The sequence below is a fragment of the Halichoeres trimaculatus genome, unplaced genomic scaffold, assembly GCF_033239565.1.
Source record: "Halichoeres trimaculatus isolate MK-OKI-2021-1 unplaced genomic scaffold, fHalTri1.1 fHalTri1_scaffold_16, whole genome shotgun sequence".
Lineage (NCBI taxonomy): Eukaryota > Metazoa > Chordata > Actinopteri > Labriformes > Labridae > Halichoeres > Halichoeres trimaculatus.
This window is the reverse complement of record NW_027437194.1, coordinates 29,357,890-29,382,511: the sequence shown is the minus strand read 5'-3', so window position 1 is coordinate 29,382,511 and position 24,622 is coordinate 29,357,890. Positions and strand designations below refer to the sequence as shown.

Here is a 24,622-nt window from a genome sequence, read left to right as displayed (position 1 = left end):
CTGGACTTAAGAAATGCTTATCATCTGGTCCGAATCAGGGAGGGGGATGAATGGAAGACAGGCTTCAACACCCCCACAGGTCATTATGAATATCTAGTGATGCCCTTTGGCCTCACTAATGCTCCTGCCGTGTTTCAGGCCTTGGTGAACGATGTACTGAGAGATTTTTTGAACCTGTTCGTGTTTGTCTATCTAGACGACATACTGATTTTTTCTCCTGATGAGGAAACACATGTCAAGCATGTCCGTCAAGTCCTGCAGCGTCTCCTGGAACACCAGCTCTTTGTAAAGGCTGAAAAGTGTGACTTCCACGTCCAATCAGTCTCCTTCCTGGGCTTCATCATCGCTCCTGATCAGGTTACTATGGACCCCGCAAAGGTTAGTGCAGTGGCCAATTGGCCAACGCCCACTACAAAGAAACAAGTCCAGCAGTTTCTAGGTTTTGCTAACTTCTACCGCAGATTTATCAGACATTTTAGCACTATTGCTGCACCTTTGCATGCACTCACGTCTGCTAATGTTCAGTTCAAGTGGAATCCTCAAGCAGAGGCTGCCTTCCGGAAGCTCAAGACTTTGTTTACCTCTGCTCCTGTGCTCACCATTCCTGACCCTCACCGACAGTTCGTGGGGGAGGTGGACGCCTCCAAGGAGGGCCTGGGTGCGGTTCTTTCCCAACGGTCTGCCAAGGACAACAAGCTCCATCCCTGCGCCTTTTTGTCTCGTAAGTTCTCTCAAGCTGAAAGGAATTATGATGTGGGGAACAGGGAACTGTTGGCTGTCAAGGAAGCATTAGAAGAGTGGAGACATTGGTTCGAAGGGGCTGAGCACCCATTTCTTGTGTGGACAGATCATAAGAACTTGGAGTACATTAAGTCAGCAAAAAGACTGAATTCTCGTCAGGCCAGGTGGACTTTGTTTTTCAACAGATTTAATTTCACCCTGTCATACCGGCCTGGGTCAAAGAATGTCAAACCTGATGCATTGTCCCGCCTTTTTCAGTCTGAGCCAGATGCCAAGGAGCCTGAACCCATCCTTCCACTGAACCGTGTGGTTGGAGCGGTGACTTGGCAGATAGAATCTGTGGTAAAGCAAGCTATTGGTGATAACCCAGCGCCTCGTGGTTGCCCTCCTAAGAGGTTGTTTGTGCCTGAGGTGGTAAGGTCACAGGTCATCCACTGGGCACACACCTCCTTGCTTACCTGTCATCCTGGGGTGAAGCGTACTCTGTTTGTCATTAGGCAAAGGTTCTGGTGGCCAGCTATGGAGAAGGCGGTGAGGGATTATGTGGCGGCCTGTCCCGTTTGTGCCCGCAACAAGACGCCCTCTACAGCTCCGAGTGGATTACTGCAGCCGCTGCCCATACCCAGCCGACCCTGGTCAGACATATCCCTGGATTTTGTCACAGGACTCCCAGTGTCTCAAGGTAACACCACTGTCTTGACGGTGGTGGACAGATTCTCCAAAATGGTTCATTTCATCCCTTTGCCAAAATTACCGTCTGCCAAAGAGACAGCAGAAACTATGTTGAATCATGTTTTCAAGGTTCATGGATTTCCCAGGGATATTGTGTCTGACCGGGGTCCACAGTTCGTGTCTCAGTTCTGGAAGGAATTCTGCTCATTGATTGGAGCTACTGTGAGTCTCTCATCGGGCTATCATCCACAGTCCAATGGGCAAACAGAGAGGCTGAATCAGGAGCTCGAGACCTGTCTTCGTTGCCTGGTCTCACAGAACCCGTCTTCCTGGAGCAAACACCTTATGTGGGTTGAGTTTGCCCACAACTCGCTTCCTACCTCAGCTACCGGCTTGACCCCATTCCAGTGTTGCTATGGATACCAACCTCCCATGTTTCCTGAAAGTGGGGAAGAAGTGACAGTTCCTTCAGCCCATGTTCTGATTCGCCGCTGTCACAAGGTTTGGGCAGCAGCACGCCGTGCTCTTATGCGCAGCTCTGCCCGCATGAAGAAAGCTGCTGATCAACATCGAGGTCGGGCTCCTGTTTATAAACCAGGGCAGAGTGTGTGGCTTTCCACCAAGGACTTACCCCTCAATGTGGCATCCAGGAAGCTGGCTCCCAGGTTTGTGGGTCCTTATCCCATCTCAAAAATTGTTAACCCTGTGTCTGTCCGCCTTCGCCTCCCCAGGTCTCTACGAGTGCACCCCACCTTTCATGTTTCAAAGATCAAGCCGGTCAAAGAGAGTGCTCTGGTTCCTGTGGGTAAACCTCCTCCCCCTCCCCGCATGATAGATGGAGGACCAGCGTACACGGTTAAACGCCTCCTGGCTGTCAGGAGGCGAGGGCGGGGAAAGCAGTTTTTGGCAGACTGGAAGGGGTATGGTCCAGAGGAAAGGTCCTGGATCCCAGCAAGTTTTATCATTGATAAAGACCTCATCAAGGACTTCTTCTCACGGCAATCCAGGAGTCTTGGGACGCCTGGAGTCGTCCATAAAAGGGGGGGTACTGTTATGTCTCGTCTCATATGTTAACTCACATCCTTAGTTCAGTGTGATATTTTGTTGTCCTGTCTGGTTTTGATGTTGTAGTAATGGCTCTCCTCTTGTTTCAGATTATTTCACTTCCTGTCCTGGTGTGTTTCCCGCTCTTGTGATTGTTGACCCCGCCCTCATTGTCTCCACCTGTGGCTCATTACCTCTTGTATATATAGTCTGCGTCTCCCTTTGTCCTGTGTCTGTTTGTCTTGTCATGCCAGATAATTTTTGCTGTTGTATCAAGTAGAGAATTTTGTTTCCAAGTGTGTTTAGGCCAGGCTCTCCTGTGATTTTCAGTTTCGTGGTTTTCCAGCACCTGCTGAGGTTTTTGTTCATTTTTTGTTCTATACATCTTTTTGGTAATAAAACCCTTTAAAGCTCATACAAGTCGTGCGCCTGGGTCCTTGTAGATGAGCCTTGTCAAAAAATACACCTTTTAATGTGATAAAATAACACGGTGGGTGTTAGAATTTTAACACTATGAGACAGTTAAAATATTAACACTTTCCAAAGAGTAAACTTAACTCTGAGTCTGTGAGAATTATATAAACTCAGGGAAAGTGTTAAATTCAAAACTATGGGTGTTAAATTAACACTTAAGATTTTGCAGTGGAGACATCATCTCAAAGTTTACTTAAATAATTCATTTCTTAACTTGATAATCTGGGTTTTGTTGTACTAAGTAATTCAGCATGCTGAACACTTCAATTGTTCTCTCTCTTTTTGGGTCAGCTGGTTGAAGATCATTTTAAATTTTATTTTTACAGTGAAGCAGACAGATCAAATCATATTCAGAGTAACTTTTTTTGCGCAATATCATATTTTTTCTTTTCATGAATAAAATTGATTATACTAATTGGCATTTACCAGTTACACATCCTTCACCATTAACATTTAATTGCTAACATTTCACTTTAGGGTCTTGCATCTACAAGGAAGTTGGTCCAGAATCGTCATCTGATCACAAAACTTCATCCAAGGCTCAAATTTTTGCATACCCGCTCCATCTGAGTCTCATTTTTCTCTGGTAATTCTCTCCTTTTTGAGGATTTCCCCAGTGAAGGATATTGCATGGTCTTGCCTTAGGCTCCAGCACACACCAGAGCAACCAGTGGTGTGATGCTCCGGTGGAGTGTTACAACTCCATTTCTCTCTGACAAATGTAATCATTTATCACTGGGAGAAATGGGCACTGGTGATTCATCATTTATATTGAATGTAATCAATCAGAATGTGTATATAATCAATTTTTAATCAAGACAGAGGAGGTCAAAATATGTCACTGCCTTCTTCCTCCTGCTTACTCTGGGTGACAGATTACTTCAGGGTTTTAGTTTGAGTCATTTATTTTGTGGAATATTGAAAAAGCAGTATCCACTACTCCACACATGCATTTATCTAAGTTCTTTAGGGAGCTGCCATGGTACGGGAACAGAGACGGACAAATGTGCTTTAAAACAAACCTTTAAAGTGAAGATGTGTTGGACTTTTGTTGTTAAAGCAGGTTTTGGCACTTACTTTGGAAAAATGTATTTGTTAATCTAAATTTACTCAACTTCCACATGAGGTTGATGCAGGAGTCAGACCAAAAAACAGCTGAATAGTTAGTTTGAGTAAGCAACTCATTTGTTATGTAATGATATAAAGTGAGGCGTAAAGGAGCCCATATTACATCATGAGTTCATTATTTATTTCCTTTCTTTTAATCAGCTCTAAAGCACTGCTGTATCTCATCTACCTGCCTGCGTGTTATTTGTGTCGTATGTTCACGCTTTTATTCCCCACAGTTAACACATCAGAGTGAGATTTAAAGGACTCTGCATTCTGCGCTGGTATGTTTACATTCAATCCTCTTGAGCTTACTCAGTTCTTCACAGAAACAAACTACCATAAAAAACATCAGTCAGTCCTCTGGCTGCCGTAAATAAACAATCAGAAAAACAATTCTTTCATTGGGCCAATAAAAACATTTATGCTTTAGGCTGGAGCTGGAGGGTATACCCGTGTTTATGATATACTGTTGGCCATTTTCATGACGGTATGGATTTTAGGAACGCCGGCACTGTCATGTCTCATGTTCCCCACGCGCTCTTTTTGCAGGTTATTCAGCTCCCTTTGTTCTCGACGTACACCGGTCACACCACCTCTAACACAGAGACATGGCGTGGTCACCTATCAACAATGTACCTCTTACATGTCGTGTCATAAAAAAGTGTTTTAGATATTCATCTATCAACACTCTGACACGTTTGACTCTTGTGAGCTCCGTGTGTCAGTGCTGCACGTGCTCTTTTACAGTTTGACACAGTTTAACACGTCAACTGTGCCTGCGGTTTTCGTGCAGCAGTAAATCAATTTATTTAGTTTTTATTTATTCTGCTATCGGAGTCTCTCCCTGCATTACAAGTTGGCAAGACGAAAGACGGGGGCAGCAGGGCAGGATGGAGGCATGAGCATGGGGGGACGGAGGTGCCAACACAGCCCAAACCTAAGGAGACAGAGACTGAGGGAGAAGGCGAGGCATGGCACAGGACCTGAGACTAAGTGGCCGTTTACACGACAATGGTTTTAGGGTGAAACGCAAAAGTTTTGTTGCGTTTTGTTGACGTGTTCAAATTTTTGAAAACGGCCTCCAGAGTGGGATTTTTCTGAAATGCTCCCGACACTGTTGCTGTGTAAACCGTAAGCCGGCATTTTCAGTGGAAACTGTACTTAGTAGTGCTTGTGAATGTAAGATCCTGACCTAAAACGAGCTGTTTGGATTTTGGGGATTTGCCAACGTCAGCGATTACCTTTTTTGAACAATCTCCCTGCCCGCTCCCCTCCCCGTTGCTGGAGAGAAATCTCTCCAGCAACGGGGAGAAGAATGCCTAAGTTGAAGAGCCATCACTGCTCTGTTGTTGGCTGTAAACAGCCACATAGTTCCATCATGCACAAGCTTCCCATCTCGGGAGAAGACAAGACTCAGGGGCCATTTACACAACAATGGTTTTGGGGTGAAACGCAAAAGTATTGTTGCGTTTCAGCCTCGTGTTTACACGAAAAACTGTGTTTCAGCTGACCTACAACGCAAACTTTTGAAAACAGCCTCCGGAATGGGATTTTTCTGAAACGCTCCCGACATTGTTGCTGTTTAAACAGTAAGCCGGCGTTTTCAGTGGAAACGCTGATGTCACACTCCGCCTTCGCGTGCATACAACTGGACAACAGTTCAGTTGTTACGATCGTTGTGAACTACCGTGTTGTGCTTGTGCTGCTCGATCTGCTGACTGTCTTTAACAAAAAGTGCATCTTTTGCTCCACTTTTTACCTTAGTATTCCCCAATACACCAGTTGACCGGCTCAACTCTACTTCGGCGGGAAACTTCCAAAAGCTGCTTCTGGACAAGACAGTTATAGCACCACCTACAGGCCTGGCATGCTTATTACAGCGTGTCAGTCCATCAGCGTTTCTGTGTAAACAGAGATTTTTTTCACTGCATTTTCACAGTGTTGTAGCGTTTTCAGATGAAACGTTGTCATGTAAACGGGGCCTAAGCAGGGTCGCCACAGCTAGCCACCACCTGTGGAGGAGTGTTACGACGCAGAGTACATGCAGCAGCAGAGTGAAGAGCTCTGCCGGCGGTTACCGGCTAGCTTTAAAGATCTTAAGTGCCACATACTGTCAGCCTTCTTCTGTTTTGGCAGTACCGGCACGGCCGCAGCGATCGGACGTGCCTTTGAGGAAAAGCCTGCAACGAAGAGGACGTCTCGCTGCTCTTTTAAGTGACTTTGGACTCAATGCCTCCTGTTTTATCTGTCTTTTATTGGTCTGTTTTAACCCACTTTTAACCAAAGACATTTAAATTGTTTTTATTGTTTTTACTGGTGTGATTTAAAGGCGGTTTTATGTACAAAAAATTAAACTGTTCGCACCATCAGCATCATTGTTTCAGCCTGTTTTTATTGCCAGGTTGCTCTCACCTGTAATTCAAAAGATATTTTTTTTACATAGTTTTGAACACCACATTAATTTTAGTCGTAATCTGCTCCCCATATCTCTATTTTTAATTGCTACTAAACGTAGATTATGAGACATGTAAGATGAGTCAGAGCTTTTGTCCAATTGTTGCTCTATAAATCCAGAGATGTGGAGAAAGGATAAAGTGTTGCTGCAGATTGCAGTAAAGGACGAGTTCATTGCATTTACAGAGCCAACAGGGTGTGCACATTACGGTTATGTCTAAATACAAGTGAACTACCTTTGCTTTTTGAAGTCTTCGGAATAAAAGTAAGATCTCAGCGCTCAAGTCATTGCTGCTTTGCAAACTCACTCACGCATGCACGTCAAAATCAATATTTCTGATGGTTGAGTAAAGAGGGGTAGGACTCGGTAAGAACTGATCTGTTGCATCGTAGCTTTCAAGTTTTAAAGTTATGAAATGGGCAGTGTTTTCAGTCAGAAACATGAGAAACATCAAGTGACTAAGCCAATTATCAGAGGTCGCCATGCAGTGTTCATCCCAGTCTGCAAAACTAATTATTTGGTATAGTGAAACTACCAAACTACTGATAACACATTCACTCACAAACAAACTAATAAACAAAATACCATGACATGCCAAGACACCAATATCATGTTTTTCCCATAGCGCCCAGCCCAAGTTCAGGCTGTTCCAAGCAACAGGTTGAAACAAAGCAGATTAATAACCGTGATATCATAATTAAACTAGGCTTCTTGGCTGCTTGCTGTGTGAGGTAATTCTGTGATTTGAAATAATTATGCAGCAATCGTGGACGTGGTTACCTTCAGGGGGTTCAAATCACCGTTTGATGTTTGGATAAGAACATCGTTTGAAGCATAGTGACACATCAAAGTTCAAAGAGAATCTTGTGTTGGTTAACATTTATAAATGTCAAACTTTGGTTTGTAAAAAAAAAAAAAAAAGATCATGGACCCCAAAATGAAAGGGTCAAAAATCAAGTTCTGGTTTCAGTCAATGCGACACAGACAGGTTTGAAGGACCTAAAAGCTATCTGTGCTCCCCAGCCACTTTATGAGCTACACCTTTTCGAATCAGCCAATCACATAACAGAAACTCTAAGAAGTTCAGCATGATGACGTGGTGAAAACCAGCTGCTAAAGATGAGCATCAGAATTAAGAAGAAGGGTGATTTTAGGGACTTTGAACATGACATGTTTGTTGGTCTGAGTATTTGACAAATTCCTGATCTACTGGGATTTTAACCCACAACCATCTCTAGAGTTTACAGAGAATGGTCCCAAAAAGAGAAAATCTCCAGTGAGCAGCAGTTCTGTGGGACAAAATGCCTTGTTGATGCCAGAGGTCAGAGGAGAATGGACAGACTGTAACTCAAATAACCACTGGTTACAACCAAGGTCTGCAGAAGAGCATCTCTGAACACACAACATGTCCAACCTTGAGGCAGATGGGCTACAGCAGCAGAAGACCACACCGGGTGACCCTCCTGTCAGCTAAGAACAGGAAACTGAGGCTACAATTCACACAGCAACACCAAAACTGGACCAGAGAGGACTGCATCTAATGCCCCGTTTCCACCAAGCAGTCCAGTTTAGATCAGTAAGGTTTGGCTCAGTTAAAACGGGTCCTGTTTGCTTTCCACAGCCAACCCTGCCTCCTCATGGTAGATGGTGTGCAAGCCGGGGCCCATAGCTGCGTCAATTACACAACAGTGTGACGCCATATCAGCCTGACAGTTAACCCAGCTAATAAATCAACCAAAGAAGAAAAACGCAAAATGATAAACAAAGAGCAACAATGGAAAACATCCAGCAATTTGCATTCTTTGTGATTGTCATGTGGCTCTTTGTTACAAAGAACAATCAAGCTTTGTTTCAGAGAAGTCTGAGTGCCGCCAGGAGAAATACAGCAGCTGCTGTCGCACAGGAAGTGACGATTCTTTCGACCAATCAATGGACTGCAGCTGGTGATCCGTCAGGGATTGGATAGGTTTAGTCTGGCACCCCTACAGAAGGATCCCAAAATGTGGGACGGCTTGTCTAGGTTATTTGGGGATCTGTTCCCGGATTACGTACTGTACCAAGATGAACTGAACTGATCCTTTAAGTGAAAACAGGCTTATGCCTCATAGGATAAAGGCAGTTCTGAATGAAAAAGAGGGTCCAACCTGTCACTAACAATTTACCCTAATTAAGTGAGGAGGTAGAGCATGAAAGCACTGGATGAAATAAGTATCCCAGCATGCATTTTGATGGCCTACAGAGAAAACATGTGATGCCTCTGGCAGCAGCCAGATAAGTGTATGTATAATCACATTTGTATCTGTTCAGGCATAAATCAACTGTTTTCAATCCAGGTTAGTGTTGAAATGAAGAACTCACCATCAGACCACCTCATGGCATCGTCCAGGTTTGGCGGCAGCCCCTTCCACAGCGTGCTGTCTTTAGGATAGCCCAGGTCCATTCGTCTGAGGTGGTCGTCGTAGCGCCAGTAGCTGTTGTCCTTGAAGAAGTAGGTTTTGTCGTTGTGGAGCCAAACAAAGGCTGCATCCACGCCGTCAGAGGGAAGGCCAAAGTCACTGATGGGACGGGGGTAACCCTCCTCCACAATATTATCTTTAAACACCCAGTACTTCAGACCTGGAGAGGGTGGACGGAAAATCCATATAACAATTTATAGTGTAATACACCGTACCAAAGCCAGCATTCTTCACTTCAGATTATACACATGGAGAGATAAGACTCGCTTAAAATAAAAACAATCAGAGTTGTTTTTGGTTGTAACGAGGCCACAGAAAGACCTGCCAGGAAAGCTGTTTTACATTCTATATCAAATGTTACACCTGCCCTTGAGTGTGTACCCTGGCTTTCATAGAAAGAAGAATACATTCAAAGAGAAAAACTTTCCCCTTACGTCTCAGCTGCAGAAACTCTTTCTCTTTTGTCTCAAACTTTCTTTTAAGTTTGATTGATTAAACTTTTAAAAGTCAGCAGTCCATCAAATGTCCTAACAGATATTGTCCTACAGATTCAATCTTTCTGAGAAAATGATGAGTTACCTTTGTGAGTTAAACTTTCATATCTGATCCACCAACACCAACAGTTAGAAAAATAGTTCTTGTTGGTTTAACAACTCTCTCAAGGTCTTCAGGTTTTCTGAACGTACCTTTGAAGAAGACGATTTTGTGGTCCCCTGGCCTCTCGTACACAGCATCCACACTGTCCAGGTTTGTTGGGAGGCCTCTCCAGAAGCGGTGGATCTGAGCAGGACGCAGAGACACCAGGTGCTTCTCTCGAGTTAGTCTCCAGAAATATTTTCCTAGAAGGAACGGGACAGTTTGGGTGGTTTATGTCTGTTTGGGATGGTAATAAATTAAATTACTGTAAAATGTATGATCGTTAATGCTGTCAGTGATAGATTTTTAAAACATAAACTCGCTCTGCATGTATTAAAGTCATTATTCAAAGATGACTAGTTTTGCTGTTGGTGCAAGAAAATTTGATCTTGGTGCAAATATGAATTGTTATCGATGTTTTCCAAGAAGTAGTTATTCTTTCCTCTGTACTGGAGTTTTTCTGCATGCTGTGCTGTTTCTAAGAAGTGCGGTATTTCAGAGCAGGCCCAAGGCGAAGAGGAGGAGAGTTTTTTAAACGCATGAAAAATAAATATTGCTGTGTATCAGACAATAACTAAAGGATCACAAGCCGAGTCATGTGTCTAAAAGATTTAGATTCAGGAGGCTAAACATGGAAGCATGACAGCATCCTGCACGTGGCAGACGGACAGATCAGGTAACTTTTCAATCTGCATCTAGATTTACTCTTTGATAGCAACATGCAAAGGGCAAATTTCTCCAAACAATGATCCATAAAGCTTTAATGCCAGCTCTTGTAAGTCTGATAAAATATTCAAAAAGGTTCAAAAATGTCAGTTAAAGTTCATCTGCTCTGCTCAGACATCTGCTGCTGAAGGCATGAGAGTCTGCTTGTTTCTGTTGTCAGTATGAGGCTGCGGGTCATTCCCTCAGAGGCACAGCATGAAAGCCTGATGTAATTTCTGGACTGCAGACTCTCAGCAGGACTCAGCAGGCTCAGTTGGGCATCTGCATGCACCCCATGCCCTCCCCTCTTCTTTCACTCTCCCTCACTCCAGCTTTAATTTGCTTTCCCTCCTCTTACTTCCGCTCATTTAGCTAATTTTGCTTTATTTCTCCCCACACAGCTCTGTGGCTCTGCGTCTGTCTGTCTCACTCTGTGACTCGGTACCTTTGAAAAAGAAGGCCTCCCCTCGAATCTGGGCCACTGCATCAAAGTGACTGGTGCATCTGTCGGGGGCATCTCGCGCCAGCCTGAGAGAGATGTGAGGGAAGCAGAAAAAGAGGAAGAGAAGATTAAAAAGAGAGGAAAACAAGACGCGCTTGTGTAAAACTGGACTTAACCGTTTTAAATCTTTCAACAAATGTTCCTGTGGTCTGATGACAAATTCTACAGACAAAGAAATCTTATTTCTCACCTGTTTCCTGAGGGTTAATTTAATGTATCTATTTTTCATATTTCACCCTTTGCAGCTGTGTTTACTGCATGCCTCAGTAGAATCAGGCTTAGCCGAGGAGGAGATGCTATCATCCTAGCATGCCAAGGTCCGGGGTGCATTTACCCCGAGGCTTTTTAAGTGATTTAAAGCACTGACGTGGCCAGCGTGCAAATGATGAAGCCATCAGCACTACAGGGTCAAGAGTGGGAGCCCGCCAGGCCTTCTATTACCAACAAAGGTCTCCATTCAGCAGCGCACTAACACTACACCATCGCCCATCAGTCGGTACAGGTGCCCTTGTCAGGCCTAATTCAGCTTTTTCACGCACCGTGACCTGATGGATACAGCGGGAAATCATTAATGAAGGCTGTGGAAGTTTGAAACAGGGGAACAAAGCATGGTTAATTATCCCACTGCTGCCTGTTAGGCGTGGACGTCTCTCTCTTAGTGCTGTCTGTGCCTGTTCCTGAAACAACGTGAGCCACAGACCTCCAGATTTCAGACCCTTTTGGACCCCTTCAGGATCACTTGAGGGTTAGTGCTGTGTGGTTTGGGTGCGAGGGTAGACAAAAATCAGTCTAATGCTCCTTGGTAATCTGAGAAAGCACAGGCTGATCGCTGCCTCGCCTGCTTATGAGAGTTGCTTAATTAGACGGGCAGCCTCCCAAGCTCACCCTTTTAGCTAATTTGCTTTGTTGGCACCTCATGACTTCCTATCAAGCTTAAAAAACATCTTTTTACAATAAATGTATTCCTTCATGGGTTCATTATTTTGTTTTCCAGTAAGAGAGGGAAAAAGTCAGATAATTAAGAAACAATGACAGTCTAATTATAATATTACACAGGGAACCATCAGAAAAATAGACATCTCTCTTTAATGGGATTTAAAATGGTTACCAAGCACTCCACCTGCAGGAGGCAGATTAAGGGAACTGTGGTTTTACAGACACAGCTGAACTGCCCCTTTAACCCTGACTTTACCGCAGTGTTAGGCTACACGGCAGCACTAAAACGACCAGCTGAAGAATGTATGGAAGCAAATATGAGACATAATTATTTGAATTTTAACAGCCACTGAATGTTAAACACTCAAACAAAAACACCACTGAATTCATGGTAGTGAATTATTTCGCTATGAAAACCATGGATCTGAATTTATTTGTCATGAATTCACCTGTTGAAAATTCAGATCCAAAAATCAAAGTTTTAAAACTCAACAACCAACAAATTAAATTCCTTTTTTTTCAAATTCAGTTCTAAATTCAACTCCTCAATTTCAGATCCAAAAATTGAAGTAGAAAAACTAAGATCACATCCCACCTACCCAGGTGTTGTGAAATGTTGCTGGAGGTATCAATGAGACACAGTGATTATCTATTTCTTAGTTATATGTGTTGCAAACAAATGTTAAAAGACAATATTCTCATGATTTAAAGAGCAGGATGTGACACTCTTCCATGGTGATGATTTGATTTATATTCCCCGTGCTACAGGAAATGCTTTTATTTTGAAGTTCAAAAAAGTATAGTAATGCAGAAGTTTGTGTTATACCCTCTGTCTGTGAACAGTATAATATGAACAGTTAAGAGTTTCAGTTTGAAAGACATTCGTCTAAAATCCTTACTGAAGCTTCCACTTCACGACACCGGGACAGAAAAGGCAATATATCGCATTGACACCAATCTAAGGAATGTTTTTTTTTCTGTTGAAAATAATGTGGAAAAACGAGGTCATTATTGTTGAGGTTTAACCACTGGCACTTGCTGATAGTTGTCTAGAGTCGCGACATGATTGGAACAGCAGAGGGCACCAGCTTTCTGTAAAGCTAGTGACCTAACGTGGCTGTGGTGACCTGTCAATCACAGTAGAGACCCAGTGACAGGAGTTGAGACATAGGCTGTTTTTCTAACAGCCTAATACACTAGCAGTCTATTTTGGCTGAAATTCAAAATGTAGTAGTCAGTATGCAAAAACTTGCAAAATCTGCAGTATGACAAAAATCCCTGTTGTCCTACTGATCCAGGAAAAATGTTCAGTATGTATGACTGCAACAGACCAGTCCACCTGGCATACTGTTTACCACTATGCACAGCGCTAACGCTGTTTGTCAATGCGGTGGCAGGTTTCAGTGAATTACCGCCATCTACTGGAATTAATCAGCATTATAATTACAACACAACAACATTAACGTTATAAAGTCCGTGAGATAGAAGTGAAGTGATGAGAAACACCTGTAAATCTCGTCACTTGCAGTCATAAAAGAGGTGTTTACTTCTACAAATTCATTAGCCCATATAAATCACTAATTCACTTTTTTAACCATACACAGGTTATATGGAAGTGTTTGTTTCATCAGCTGTAAAAATATAAATATAAATATATATATATATATATATATATATATATATATATATATATATATATATATATATATATATATATATATATATATATATATATATATATATATATATATATATATATTCAGTGGATGATATAGCTTTTGGTGTAAGATTAGAAATCAAGAATGATATTTCTACTAATATATAATTAACAAAACAACTAATGCCGAGATCTGCCCATAGCTTGTTTTGTCTATTTTTATCAAAGACAAAAAAAAACCCAACACCATCTGTAGCTCCACCTTCCGAGACTGGAAACCAGAGTAGTATACTACAAAACAGACCCAACAGAACAGTCATACTACATACTACAAGCAAAAGCAGTAGGTAGTATGTGGTGCCTACTACATAGTACATGTGAATGTAGTATGTAGTATGACTGTTCTGTTGGGTTTGTTTTGTAGTATACTACTCTGTTTTCCAGTCTCGGAAGGTGGAGCTACAGATGATGTTGTTGGTTTTTTTTTTTGCCTTTAATATAAATATACAAAACAAGCAATTGGCAGATCTTGGAATTTGGTTATTTTGTGCCGTGCATTGTGGGAAACAGTATGCCAGGTGGACTGGTCTGTTACATACCGAGAAATTTTCCTGGATCAGTGGGACATCCTGCAGATTTTGCAAGTTTTCACATACTGACTACTACAGACTGAATTTCACCCCAAAAAGTAGGCACTACTAGTGTAGTAGACGGTTTGGAAAACAGCCATAGCGAAGCATGGTGATCGTCCAGAGCTAAGTGAACCAAACTGACAACTGAGGCGGAGGTATGATGCTGATTTTAAGCTAATGATGGTCAATACAGCAGAGACCCTAAACAACTGTCAGGAAGCCAAAATATATGGAGTTACCAGTTACGGAGTGTAATGTCTGAAGATCACATGTCCAATAAGACAGTCTGGAAAATGTAAACTGTAAAAGAAAAGTTTATCGTGGTCCTCAAAGTGTCTGTTTCCAAGAGAGTGACAGGAGGGTGTGTGAGTTTATTTAGAAAGGCATGACCATTACCAGAGCTGTCATCAGAATTACATTTCAAACACAGATCTTATTGTTAAGATTGTAGAGGAAAAAAACAATGTTTCTTGTGTTCGTGCCTATAACAAGCTTTTCCTGCCCTGGGTTGCCTGGATTATGTGATCTAAATTTTTCAACTTGAATTTCCTGACCTGAATTTGACAAAGTGAATTTGAGCAACCCAAATGTTTTTGTTGTTAAGTTATGAAACTTTTTTTTTTTCAATAAGTGAATTAAGGACAAATAAATACAGATCCATTGTTTTCATAGCAAAAATAATGCAATGCCATGAGTTCAGTGGTGTTTTTGTTTCAGTGTTTAACATTCAGTGGTTGTTAAAATTCAATGTCTCGTATTTGTTTCCATAAGAATGTGTCACAATCAGAAACAGGAAAAATTAAAATATGATGAAATGTCCAGATGTTTCTCTGCATATTAATCTTTGCCAAGTCAGGCCAGAGGGCTGATCACAGAGAAACATTTGTCCTCGTAAGACGTGTCCCCGGTCTTTGTTACAGGAGTCGCTTTTGGTGCCAAGTTGGATCCTGTTTTATTAGCACCCAGCTCCTCTCTGATCACTACTGAGTCATGTCATGCAGAACGGCTTTACAGAAGAGACACTCAATAACACTGTGGCTCACCAGTGCAGGGTCACTGCACGTTATAGGTGTAAAGCTAGAGACCTTGAGAAGGCGTCAGAGGGATTGCTAAGAGGAAGAAGCAGGCGTTTCATGCAGGGTTGTACTTGAAATGATGTTTTCCTGATCCAGACTTAGTTTCTACTCACAGGAAAGTGGATCTGTTCTCAGGGAGATCCAGCAGGACAGGGGGCTCAGCGGTCTGGGATGGGTTGCCTGGTCTGTTTGTATGAGACACTGAGTCCCTGACACCTGGAAAAGTCAAACATGAACTCATGAATATCAAACGTCTCCTTCAGGTCTTTTTCACTCTTTCAAGAACCAACAGTTTGTCCTTTTTCTTTGATCTCTGAATTATTTCATTTATCTCTTCCTGCAATTATGACTCCCCTTCATTTCCTCCATCACTGAATGGTGTTACAGTTCACGCGCAGTAAAGAGGTCCAATTAACCTCATGTTTTATTAAACCCAAGCCTCGCTGCTTTCTCCATGAAGGGTCTTCAGTATCTCCACTCGGCTGACCTGTGGCATGAAAACTGCTGTTTTCACCGCAGCATGGAAAGCTATGTAATTACAGCAGAGCACCATGAGTCACGGTCAGTGGAGGAGAAAAAATGCTGTGAATACAGATATGGATGAAATCTGTGTGTATGAATGAACGGAGGCTCCACAGAAACGGTCAAATGTTGAGGAGAGTCAGAAACGTCTTTGTTCTGAGGATATGAAGCCAGTATGTAGAGAAGGACAAAAGCCTCATTCATAACTCACCATGTGTACGTCCATTCTTTCAGGTTAGAGGACAAAGGGTTAATTAAGTGGAGGAAAGAGTGAAAAAGTCTGCTCAGACTTTGCTTAAATGTCACATGGTTTTACACTGGCGTACCAGGCGACCTTATCTAATTTGCCGCTGTGCTTGTTTCTGACTGGCTCCTCCTCTCAACAAATCAATTACTGAGCTACCATTTTTATATGGACACTTTCTGCAGACTGCAGGCAGAATGACTGATGGAAAATCTGATAGAAAGACTCTGATTTAATTTCCCCGGACTCTCGTTTAAACACAAAGAGTTGAGATCATTAAAAAAGAATCTCTGCTGCTAACAGCACAGAGAACTGTGCATCTTTTCTACCCATACCTGCTTTGATTCAAGGTTCAGTTCACAAACATCACTGATGGCACTCACAGATGCTAAGAAAAACAAACTTCTGTTCAGGGTGCTCTGGTTTTTGAGGAGCTAAGCTGTTAGCATGTCCACTCTGCTGCAAAAAGCTGGCTGGGCTCCTAAATACTGTCAAAGCTCAAATCTGCCTAAATATTTCGATTTCTTGAATATGCAGCCCATGAGTTTAGATTGCTGACCTATTTTATTCTAATTCCACTGTTTACAACACAGCGTCCTCCCTCGAGTGAGCCAGAAAGCAAACCAACCGAAGCAATAAAGTGTACTTGAGTAGAACAGCGTGCTGTTCTCTGCGTCATGTGTTTTTCAAAAGTGATACCCGAGCTATCCAATCAGGATGAACCCCCGTTACTCAGCTGTGATGTTTGCTAACCAAAAACTCTGTTTCCCAAGCAAGGTTACAATAGTTAACTAAAACGAAGCTAAAAAGGAAAACTAAAATTTAAAATACATTGCAGTTAACTCAAACTAATAAAAACTAGAAAAGAAAACAAAAACGATAAGTAAACTAAAACTGTATCTTGTGTTCACAAAACTAACTGAAACTAACTAAAATGATAGACAAAATTCCCTTAGCTATAGTTTTTGACAATATTAATAGCCTTTAGGATGCAGAGGTTGTGACAGTCTGTAGACGAGAAACACATTTATTCAGTTGATAACAGTTTTGTAACACCTTTCAGCTTTCAGCTAACTGATCTCTAGGCCTGTGTCCTGCGTTGGGACCTTGTTTTAGATAAACTTTCAAATGTGCTGGCTTTATGCAGAGATGAAGCACAGCAACAAAGTTGTTAAATAAAAAGCACAACCTTCATTAGTGGATCTCTGGTGCCAAAATGACCCAGATACTCAATATTTTGCATGCTTTTCATTGGAACCAATACATTAAAAGTTTTCAATGGCTTTTTTAGGATTTGTTTGGTATCCTGGCTGTGACTACACCAAGGTTATAATAGTTAACTAAAACGAAACTAAAAACGAAAACTAAAATTTAAAATACATTGCAGTTAACTCAAACTAATAAAAACTTAAAAAGAAAACGAAAATGATAAGTAAACTAAAACTGTATCTTGTGTTCTCAAAACTAACTCAAACCAACTAAAATGATAGACAAAATTCCCTTAGTTATAGTTTTTGACAATATTAATAGCCTTTAGGATTTAAATCTATCCAACACATTTTCCAAACCAATTTCAGACAGTTTTCGGCAGTTGTCAGCGCCATATGGCACCATCATAGCGACGTATAGGGACGAGCTTGTTTACTGCACTGACTGGCTGTGCGCTGTGCTGCGACCAAACGTAGTAGAGCAATGAATCAGAGCATCTGTAATAGTTGAATTGTTACACAGTCCACGTTTTTATTGTATTTGAGTCTGCCTTTATTGTTACAGAGTCCACGTTTTTATTTATTTGAGCTCATATTATATTGTTTTTTTTATAATTTATGTTAATATCATTTCTTATGTAATTTATGTCAACATTATTTTTATATAATTTATGTTTATGTTTTTTATACTAAGTTTATATTATTTTCTTGTGTTTAAGGCAGCAGCCAACAGTTCAGTATCAGCATTGACTGAGCAGTGAGCACTATGTTGGACTTGAAAATAAACAGTATGACAAAATATTTACTCTGACCTTTTTGAATCCTCCCCCTGGTTAATAAGGTATGAAAAACTGAAACTAAACTAAAACTAAACTAAAACTAAGCCTTGTTGCAAAAATTGAAACTAAATAAAAGCTAGAATGCCTGCTCTAAAACTAATTAAAACTAAACTGTAATGGAAAATAAAATGTCAAAACTAACTAAAACTAAACTATAATGACAAATCCAAAACTATTATAACCTTGTAACCTCACTTTGACTGGAGATTTCAGACAACATTGTTTACAGTGACATAAGGCCACTGACTCATGTCAAAGACAGGTGTAAATGTATAAAAATGAATGCAGTTTTCCAAATATCTGGCTACGTGTAAACATGACCTCAAGCTCTGTGGAGAGAGGACTCAATGCCAGATTATTCCCTGCTGATCCAGTGGTACATCAGCTGACTAAGCTAAGTATCTCAAGCTTACTAGTTACCTTTTTAGTGATTTTTTGTTACTAATTGCTAGAGATAGACTGATGCGGATACTGATACTGATTATTTATAGTCAAGGAGGCCGATAACCGATATTTGAAGCCGATATTAATTTGCAGTCAAAGTGAAAATATTGGTGTCAAAGTTTTGAACAATACAAACTCCAACACTTAACTTCATTCAAATACTTTTAAGCATGAGTTTATTAAACAGCTCCCAGGCTCAGCAGCATGTTTTATAAAGTTAAAAGAAAACTTCTGAAAATAAATCGCTTAAGTTTTCTACAGTAAGTAAAGTTTTTCAAAGTTTCAATGTAACTGCAATAACTGTAATAACTGCACTGCTGATTGGCTGTTTCCCAAGTCATGGCTCTGCTTGTAACCAATCAGATGGTACTGTGGGTGGGACAGAGCTGGGGACTGACAGCGGAGCGGCTGCATCAGAGCTGCAACAATTTAATTAAATTTGTTTCTTATCAGGTATCGGATTAGAAAAAAGGCTGATCAGCCCGGTCAATAATTGGTCTATCCCTACTAAATGCCAATATCCTTTGTTTTCCTCCAGTGTCTCCATGAGCCTTCTCACTCTGGACTCGTACCTGCCTACACGCTCTCCTTTCTGCACCTCACCTGGAGCAATAAACTCACTCTAACTGCTTCGTTTGCCTCCGCTTGCTTTTGAGTCTGACGTTTAATTACTGGTTGAACACAATACAGTGCTAATGATAACAGCCCTGTACAGCCTGACTGCTCAAAGCCCACTGTGTATCCAAAGCAAGGTCATTAAAGTTAAAGAAAACTAAAAAAATAATAATAATAATAATGAGAAGTGAAAAGATTTTTTTGTTAACTGATATAAAAATTAAAAACAAAGCTTCACAAAAAAAGGTGACTAACTTAACCTGTTAACTGTTTTTACTTTGGTTGAAGTTTCTGTGAGGTGTTTCAGATCTCAATTATACAGGTTTAACATTGTAGTCCTTTTGATTGACTTCTCATCTGACCAACCAGATTGATCTGACATTTCTCTTGAACCAATAATAGCCTCAGAGCATGATATGATGTGAACAGACACCTGCCAACTCTTATTGGACTTTTGATTGTGTGTCCTGTTGTGCTTCCATGTGCCGCTACATTAAAAAATAATAATGCAGAAAAAATATGAAAAAAAAAAACATGCCAGGACAAAAACATTCAGTTTCTGTGTTCTTACTTCAGTTACTACATGTTAAATACAGTCACAACAAGTTTGACTGCTGAGGTCTACGCAAAGAAACCAAGCTTCTGTTTGTTTGGGGAAGGTTAAGGGGTTCAGCTGTGTTGTAAGTTTACAAAACTGACTAACATAAACTAAAATGATGGAGAAAATGTTTTTATTTTTTGTCTTTGTCAGTCTCTCCTCTACGTTATTTGAGTTGACATGAAAGGCTTTTGTTTTCTGACTGTGTCACACCAGTTGGTGAATAGGCAAAAGCAAGAGCTTGTCCACACTCGGTCTGTTAACAGAGCGTTAACCGCAGTGAAAGTTGGGAGAAAACTGAGGGGCTCTGTTTGGGATTACTTTGAATATGACTCATCTCAAAGTCCATCTTAAAAGCTCAAACAGGGATGCTAACCTAGCAAACCTTGCTAAGGTGAAACAGAAGCTAATCCTCAGCCAAGCAGCATGATGGAGCACCAGACAACTGTCCAACAGCCAACACTGAAGCAGAGCAGTCTGGTTTTATGAAGACGGCTGTTCATCTGTCCTCTGTGAATCTATTTTTGAAAATGAAGTTTGGAGTTTCTATAACACAAAAATATTTTCTGACACTATCCCATAAGTCAAAAAAGACTAAAACTAATACTGAAACTAATTTAAAAAAGCTAAAACTTTTTATTTTCAGAAACTACAAACTAAAGTAGAAAAGAAACTTTAAAAACTTATTATAACTGAACTTAAATTGAAAACAAAAAGTCAAAAGGACATGAAAATAAAAACTAAAGAAAATACAGATTTATTATAACCTCAATCAAAAGTCATAACTTCAGAGAAATCTGGCAGATGTTTTAATGGGTGTTTTGTTTTCGGCTCAGCTACAGGTGGATGAAATGTCTTAAAAACGGGAACGCTGTACCGCTGTTACCGCTGACATTCAGCAGATGGAAGAAATAATCTTCACAGCATGTAACTGTTTGCGAAGGTGTTTGCAATGAGGTACGGGAAGAGGCTAATCTTTTTTATTCTAATTCCACACATGATGTCTCATTTGTATAGAAAAGCACTGGCACACAGAACTGGTATCTGTTGTGCAGCACAGCTTGAGGTGCATTTCATTCTTTGGGTGTATCTTGTGAAAAAGGAGACGTCTCTTTGTCTCTTTGACTGAAACCATGTAAGAAACAAAACCCATAAACAGGTGACCTCATACCATAGAGCTGCCAGACGCGGACTTTATCCTCATAGGGTAGGTCGTACTTCAGAGGGTCCCCCACAGGGCCCTGGTAGTACGGTCTCATGATGGACTCCATGGCTGAGGTGTGGACCAGGCCGATGGCATGACCAAACTCATGGACTGCAACCGCGAACAGATCCATCCCGTGGGAGTCTGGAAGAGACAGATGAAACATGCTGAAAAAACACTCGTGCACTGCTGCGCTCTGAGCTGGTGTGTGGAGAGGGTCTGACAGAGCATCACTGAACGCTGCTGGTTAGACCGAGTGTTTACAGACACCGCCGTGACCTTTCTGTTTTGAAGCCTGCTGTCAAACCTCCGCTCAGGTACTTTATCCTTTTCCACCTCATCTGCTTATGCTGCAAATTAAGAGGCATGACAGACGGCTGCGAAGGTTTCGAAGGCTGTCGGGTGTTTGGTGTAGAGAGATAACTATGGTAATACAGCCAAAGTCCCTGGGCAAGCAATCAAAACCCGAGTGCAGAAAGAAACCTGGAGAGCCTGCAGCTACTGAAGCACCTTTCCTTCTGTGTTCAGCTCAAAAACAAAAAAGCTCCCAATGCTCTTTGTCAGACACGGCAGAGCAAGACAAACCCAGGAGCTTGGAGGTTCAGGTTTGAAAATATGGAGGGGGAGCATGTCAAGCTAAGCTAGCTTAGAGTTCCTTAGTGACCAGGTTTGAGTCTGCATTCGGCTCACCTACGGCTGCCCTCAGCTTGGGATGCACGTTTGTGCTCGCAGCGCCCAAGAGGAGTACACCAGAGGAAAATGCCAACTCTAATCTGCACGAACACATGGTGTGGAGAGGAGAGGAGAGGAGAGGTGGACAAAGGGAAGGAGAGGGAGAGAGAACAGGGCTGGAGAAAGACTGTGTCCTTTCTATGCTTCCCATGACGCAGACAGGGTAAGAGCTGAGGACTCAACAGATACGTCACGTTCATCAAGAAAAGGAAAAGCACAAAGAAGACTATTGAAAAATAAATATTGTTTTCCTGTTTTATTTTTTTTTTGTCCAACTGTCAACTCAGATGTTTTTTTACTGCAAGACGCTGAAGACAGAAACCAAGGGTGTCTTTCACTAGACCTCTAAACTCTTCCTGTCTTCTATTCCCACAGAACTGAAAACTAGGCTGAAGACAGGGTGGCTTTGATGTTAGGAGACCTTTGAAAGACTCCTGTCTGGCAGCCTCAAAGACCTCATATAGCCCTCAAAGCCCCTCACGGATGCCCTGAAGTTTGCCTTCAGGGCCGGTGTGTTTTTGGAAGATACAGTCAACATGACTCTGGAGTAACTTTGAGAGCCTGGAAATCAATAGCAATGCTGTCTGAGGACACTGAAGCTACAGTTTACACCTTTTCCCCTCTCGTTTTTACAAAGCTACTCTATTACAAGACATGAAAGATTTAGTTTTTACATTCAAACATTAAAACTAGGTCATGGTTTTCATTCCCTCCAATATTAATTACTTCATTAAAATTCAAAGAGTTAGAGATATTATGGTTTCCTCTTTGTATGGTACAGTTTCAACCTACATTTATGGATAGAATAAGAAAAACATTCACAGGCTATGTTCTTTCTTTTTTTTTGGATGTCATTTTGAGCCCATGCAGCGATTTCCACTACAGAGTCACATGTGTTTTTAATGCAGTGCCAGCCCAGGGATCATCAAGTGCTGTTTCTGATCGTCTTGCTTATGCTCTGCATCTTTGCATGATGCAGCTTTCTTTAGATGATCAAATCTGCGCACTTCTTGACTTCTCCAGACCTTTCAGGATCTTTGAATTTCCATACACAGCATCATGTGAAGAAAAGCAGAATCAAACAACCTGAATGAATACAACTTGACACAACTCAGTGACAAGACACAATGTGAAAGCTTCGAGTTCAGCAAAGGTACAATCTGCCTTTGGGGTCAGTGTGACTCTCATGAGACAGATGAGTGCACACAGCTGGTCATCAAGTCCACCACCATGCAAAACATGACCCAGGTTTGAACCACATGTGACCAAACAATCACAAGAGGAGACAGATTGTTGCCAACATACATTTCAGTCTCTCAAACCTCTGGTACTTCAGACCCAAAAAGCCAGCATCCACCAATAATCCACAGGCTCTTTACTCTGACCTCTGCTCCTCAACGTCTGCCCTCTCCCAGACTGACAGATCTAACAAATACACCCAGGTTTGACTTGGTCTGTATGAGGAGTCTTACATTTTCTAATAGTGATGAATAATAAAAAGAGCAGGAATTAAAGAGGAGCTGCTGCTGCTGCTGGTGGGACTGGCTATCTTCAAATACAGGACTTAGACCTGAGTCCATCTTTTTTATTCCTACTTTGCAGGACCTGCTGGTGGACTTGAACTTGAGCTCTAATTTTTGGGACTTGTACTTTGTGTTTTCTACACATCCCAAAACAAACAAACAAAACATACTGAGTCAATCCAGATGCAATGACTGGACAGTGTGAGGTTAAACTGGACTCTTTCGTCATAACTTTGGACTTGACTTGGTGTTGGACTCAGATAAAGAGGAACTGACTCGGACACATCAATAAGGTCACTAGTTGGAATCCTGTATCGGGCAAGGTGGGCCTTCCTGTTCCAGTTTGATAAGACTGTGATCCTGAACTTCTAAGGGATAGAAGTTAAATGAAGCTATTTTTCTAAAATCATTCATTGGATTAAGTTTGAATCTCTCAGGGATTCATCAGGGAGGTTAGCTGTGATAAAGCTGTCTGTCCACTCAGGCCTCTAAGATTTATTAGCTTATCAGCACATTACGAACTGAATGACACTTTGAAGCTATCAAAGCTGAATTATGGGCCTGTAACAACCTCATTTGACACATAAAAGATGAAGTCACGTGTTAATAAGTAAGGATGATGTTCACGTTTGGTTTCTAGAGTGAAATAAAACAAACAAAACAAAAAAAAAAGCCAACACAGACTTTCTGCTCCCACAACTTTCTTCACGTTTCACAACAACACACATGAAAAGTTGAACTGACATTGGACCTGCCGCTCTGCAGGTGTATTGTTGTGTAAGGTGTCACTCTGGCTGATGAAATCCCCTTGATTTGTACAGAGCCTCAGGTGTTGAAGGTAAGCAGCATTTGTTGTGAGAAGAATACAGTGCAGTAAAGTGAACACTTCATGGTGATACAGGATGATGTAACAACTCTTACCTCAGGTGCTTGGATAACAAGGACAACGAGTTATTGATGAATTAAAGCAGATGGTAAAAGGTAAGCTCTGACATTTTACACAAGTCCTTGTAACGCAGTGGCCTATGATTTAAGCATCTGAGCTGGTTTCCTTTTTAAATCAGATTTATTTTAAACATATGGACTTCCAACTCTGTAACTTAAAATATTTTTTTCTTTAAAAGGGGACATATCATGCTTGTTTCTCCTTTTCACTATGCCAGACTAGGATGCCTGTAAAGCATTTCTGCCCTCAGTACAAGTCATTTAGTTCCTTCATTGCTCTACAATAGCGTTCTCAATATCCTCAGTTTAGGCCATTCTGAAGATCTTGTTGAAACGCTCTGTTTCGAGAATGACCCCCAGTAACCTCACAATGTCACAGCCCTTTGTGCTCTGATTGGTCAGTTCAATCAGAAGGGCGGAGGGGGTAGAGCCAGGGGGCGGTTTTTGCAGCATGGCAGTATTTACAAAATCGCCATATTGAATGGAGCAGACCGAGCGAGTTTGCTGTTTGCCAAAACTTCACTGTAAGGCATTGATAGCACTAATAAAATGGCAGAGTGTAGGATACGTCCTTTTGTATTGGACCAAGAGTCAGACCCAGACGGTTCTGCAGCTCAGGAGGAAGAAAATCCACCCGGACACAGATCATCTC

General features: G+C 41.5%; 1 protein-coding gene across 1 annotated transcript in view; it reads right to left on the bottom strand.

Moving 5' to 3' along the window:
• The window catches only part of mmp17a (matrix metallopeptidase 17a), a 198,326-nt gene that overhangs the window by 19,362 nt on the left and 154,342 nt on the right, over nucleotides 1-24,622 (bottom strand). Inside the window, exons 6-10 of the mRNA XM_074691085.1 lie at nucleotides 20,738-20,914; nucleotides 15,210-15,312; nucleotides 10,739-10,821; nucleotides 9,639-9,791; nucleotides 8,855-9,112 (exon numbers count right to left, since the gene is read on the bottom strand). Of these exons, the coding sequence (XP_074547186.1) occupies nucleotides 8,855-9,112; nucleotides 9,639-9,791; nucleotides 10,739-10,821; nucleotides 15,210-15,312; nucleotides 20,738-20,914 (774 nt within the window). The remainder of the gene's footprint in view (nucleotides 1-8,854; nucleotides 9,113-9,638; nucleotides 9,792-10,738; nucleotides 10,822-15,209; nucleotides 15,313-20,737; nucleotides 20,915-24,622) is intronic.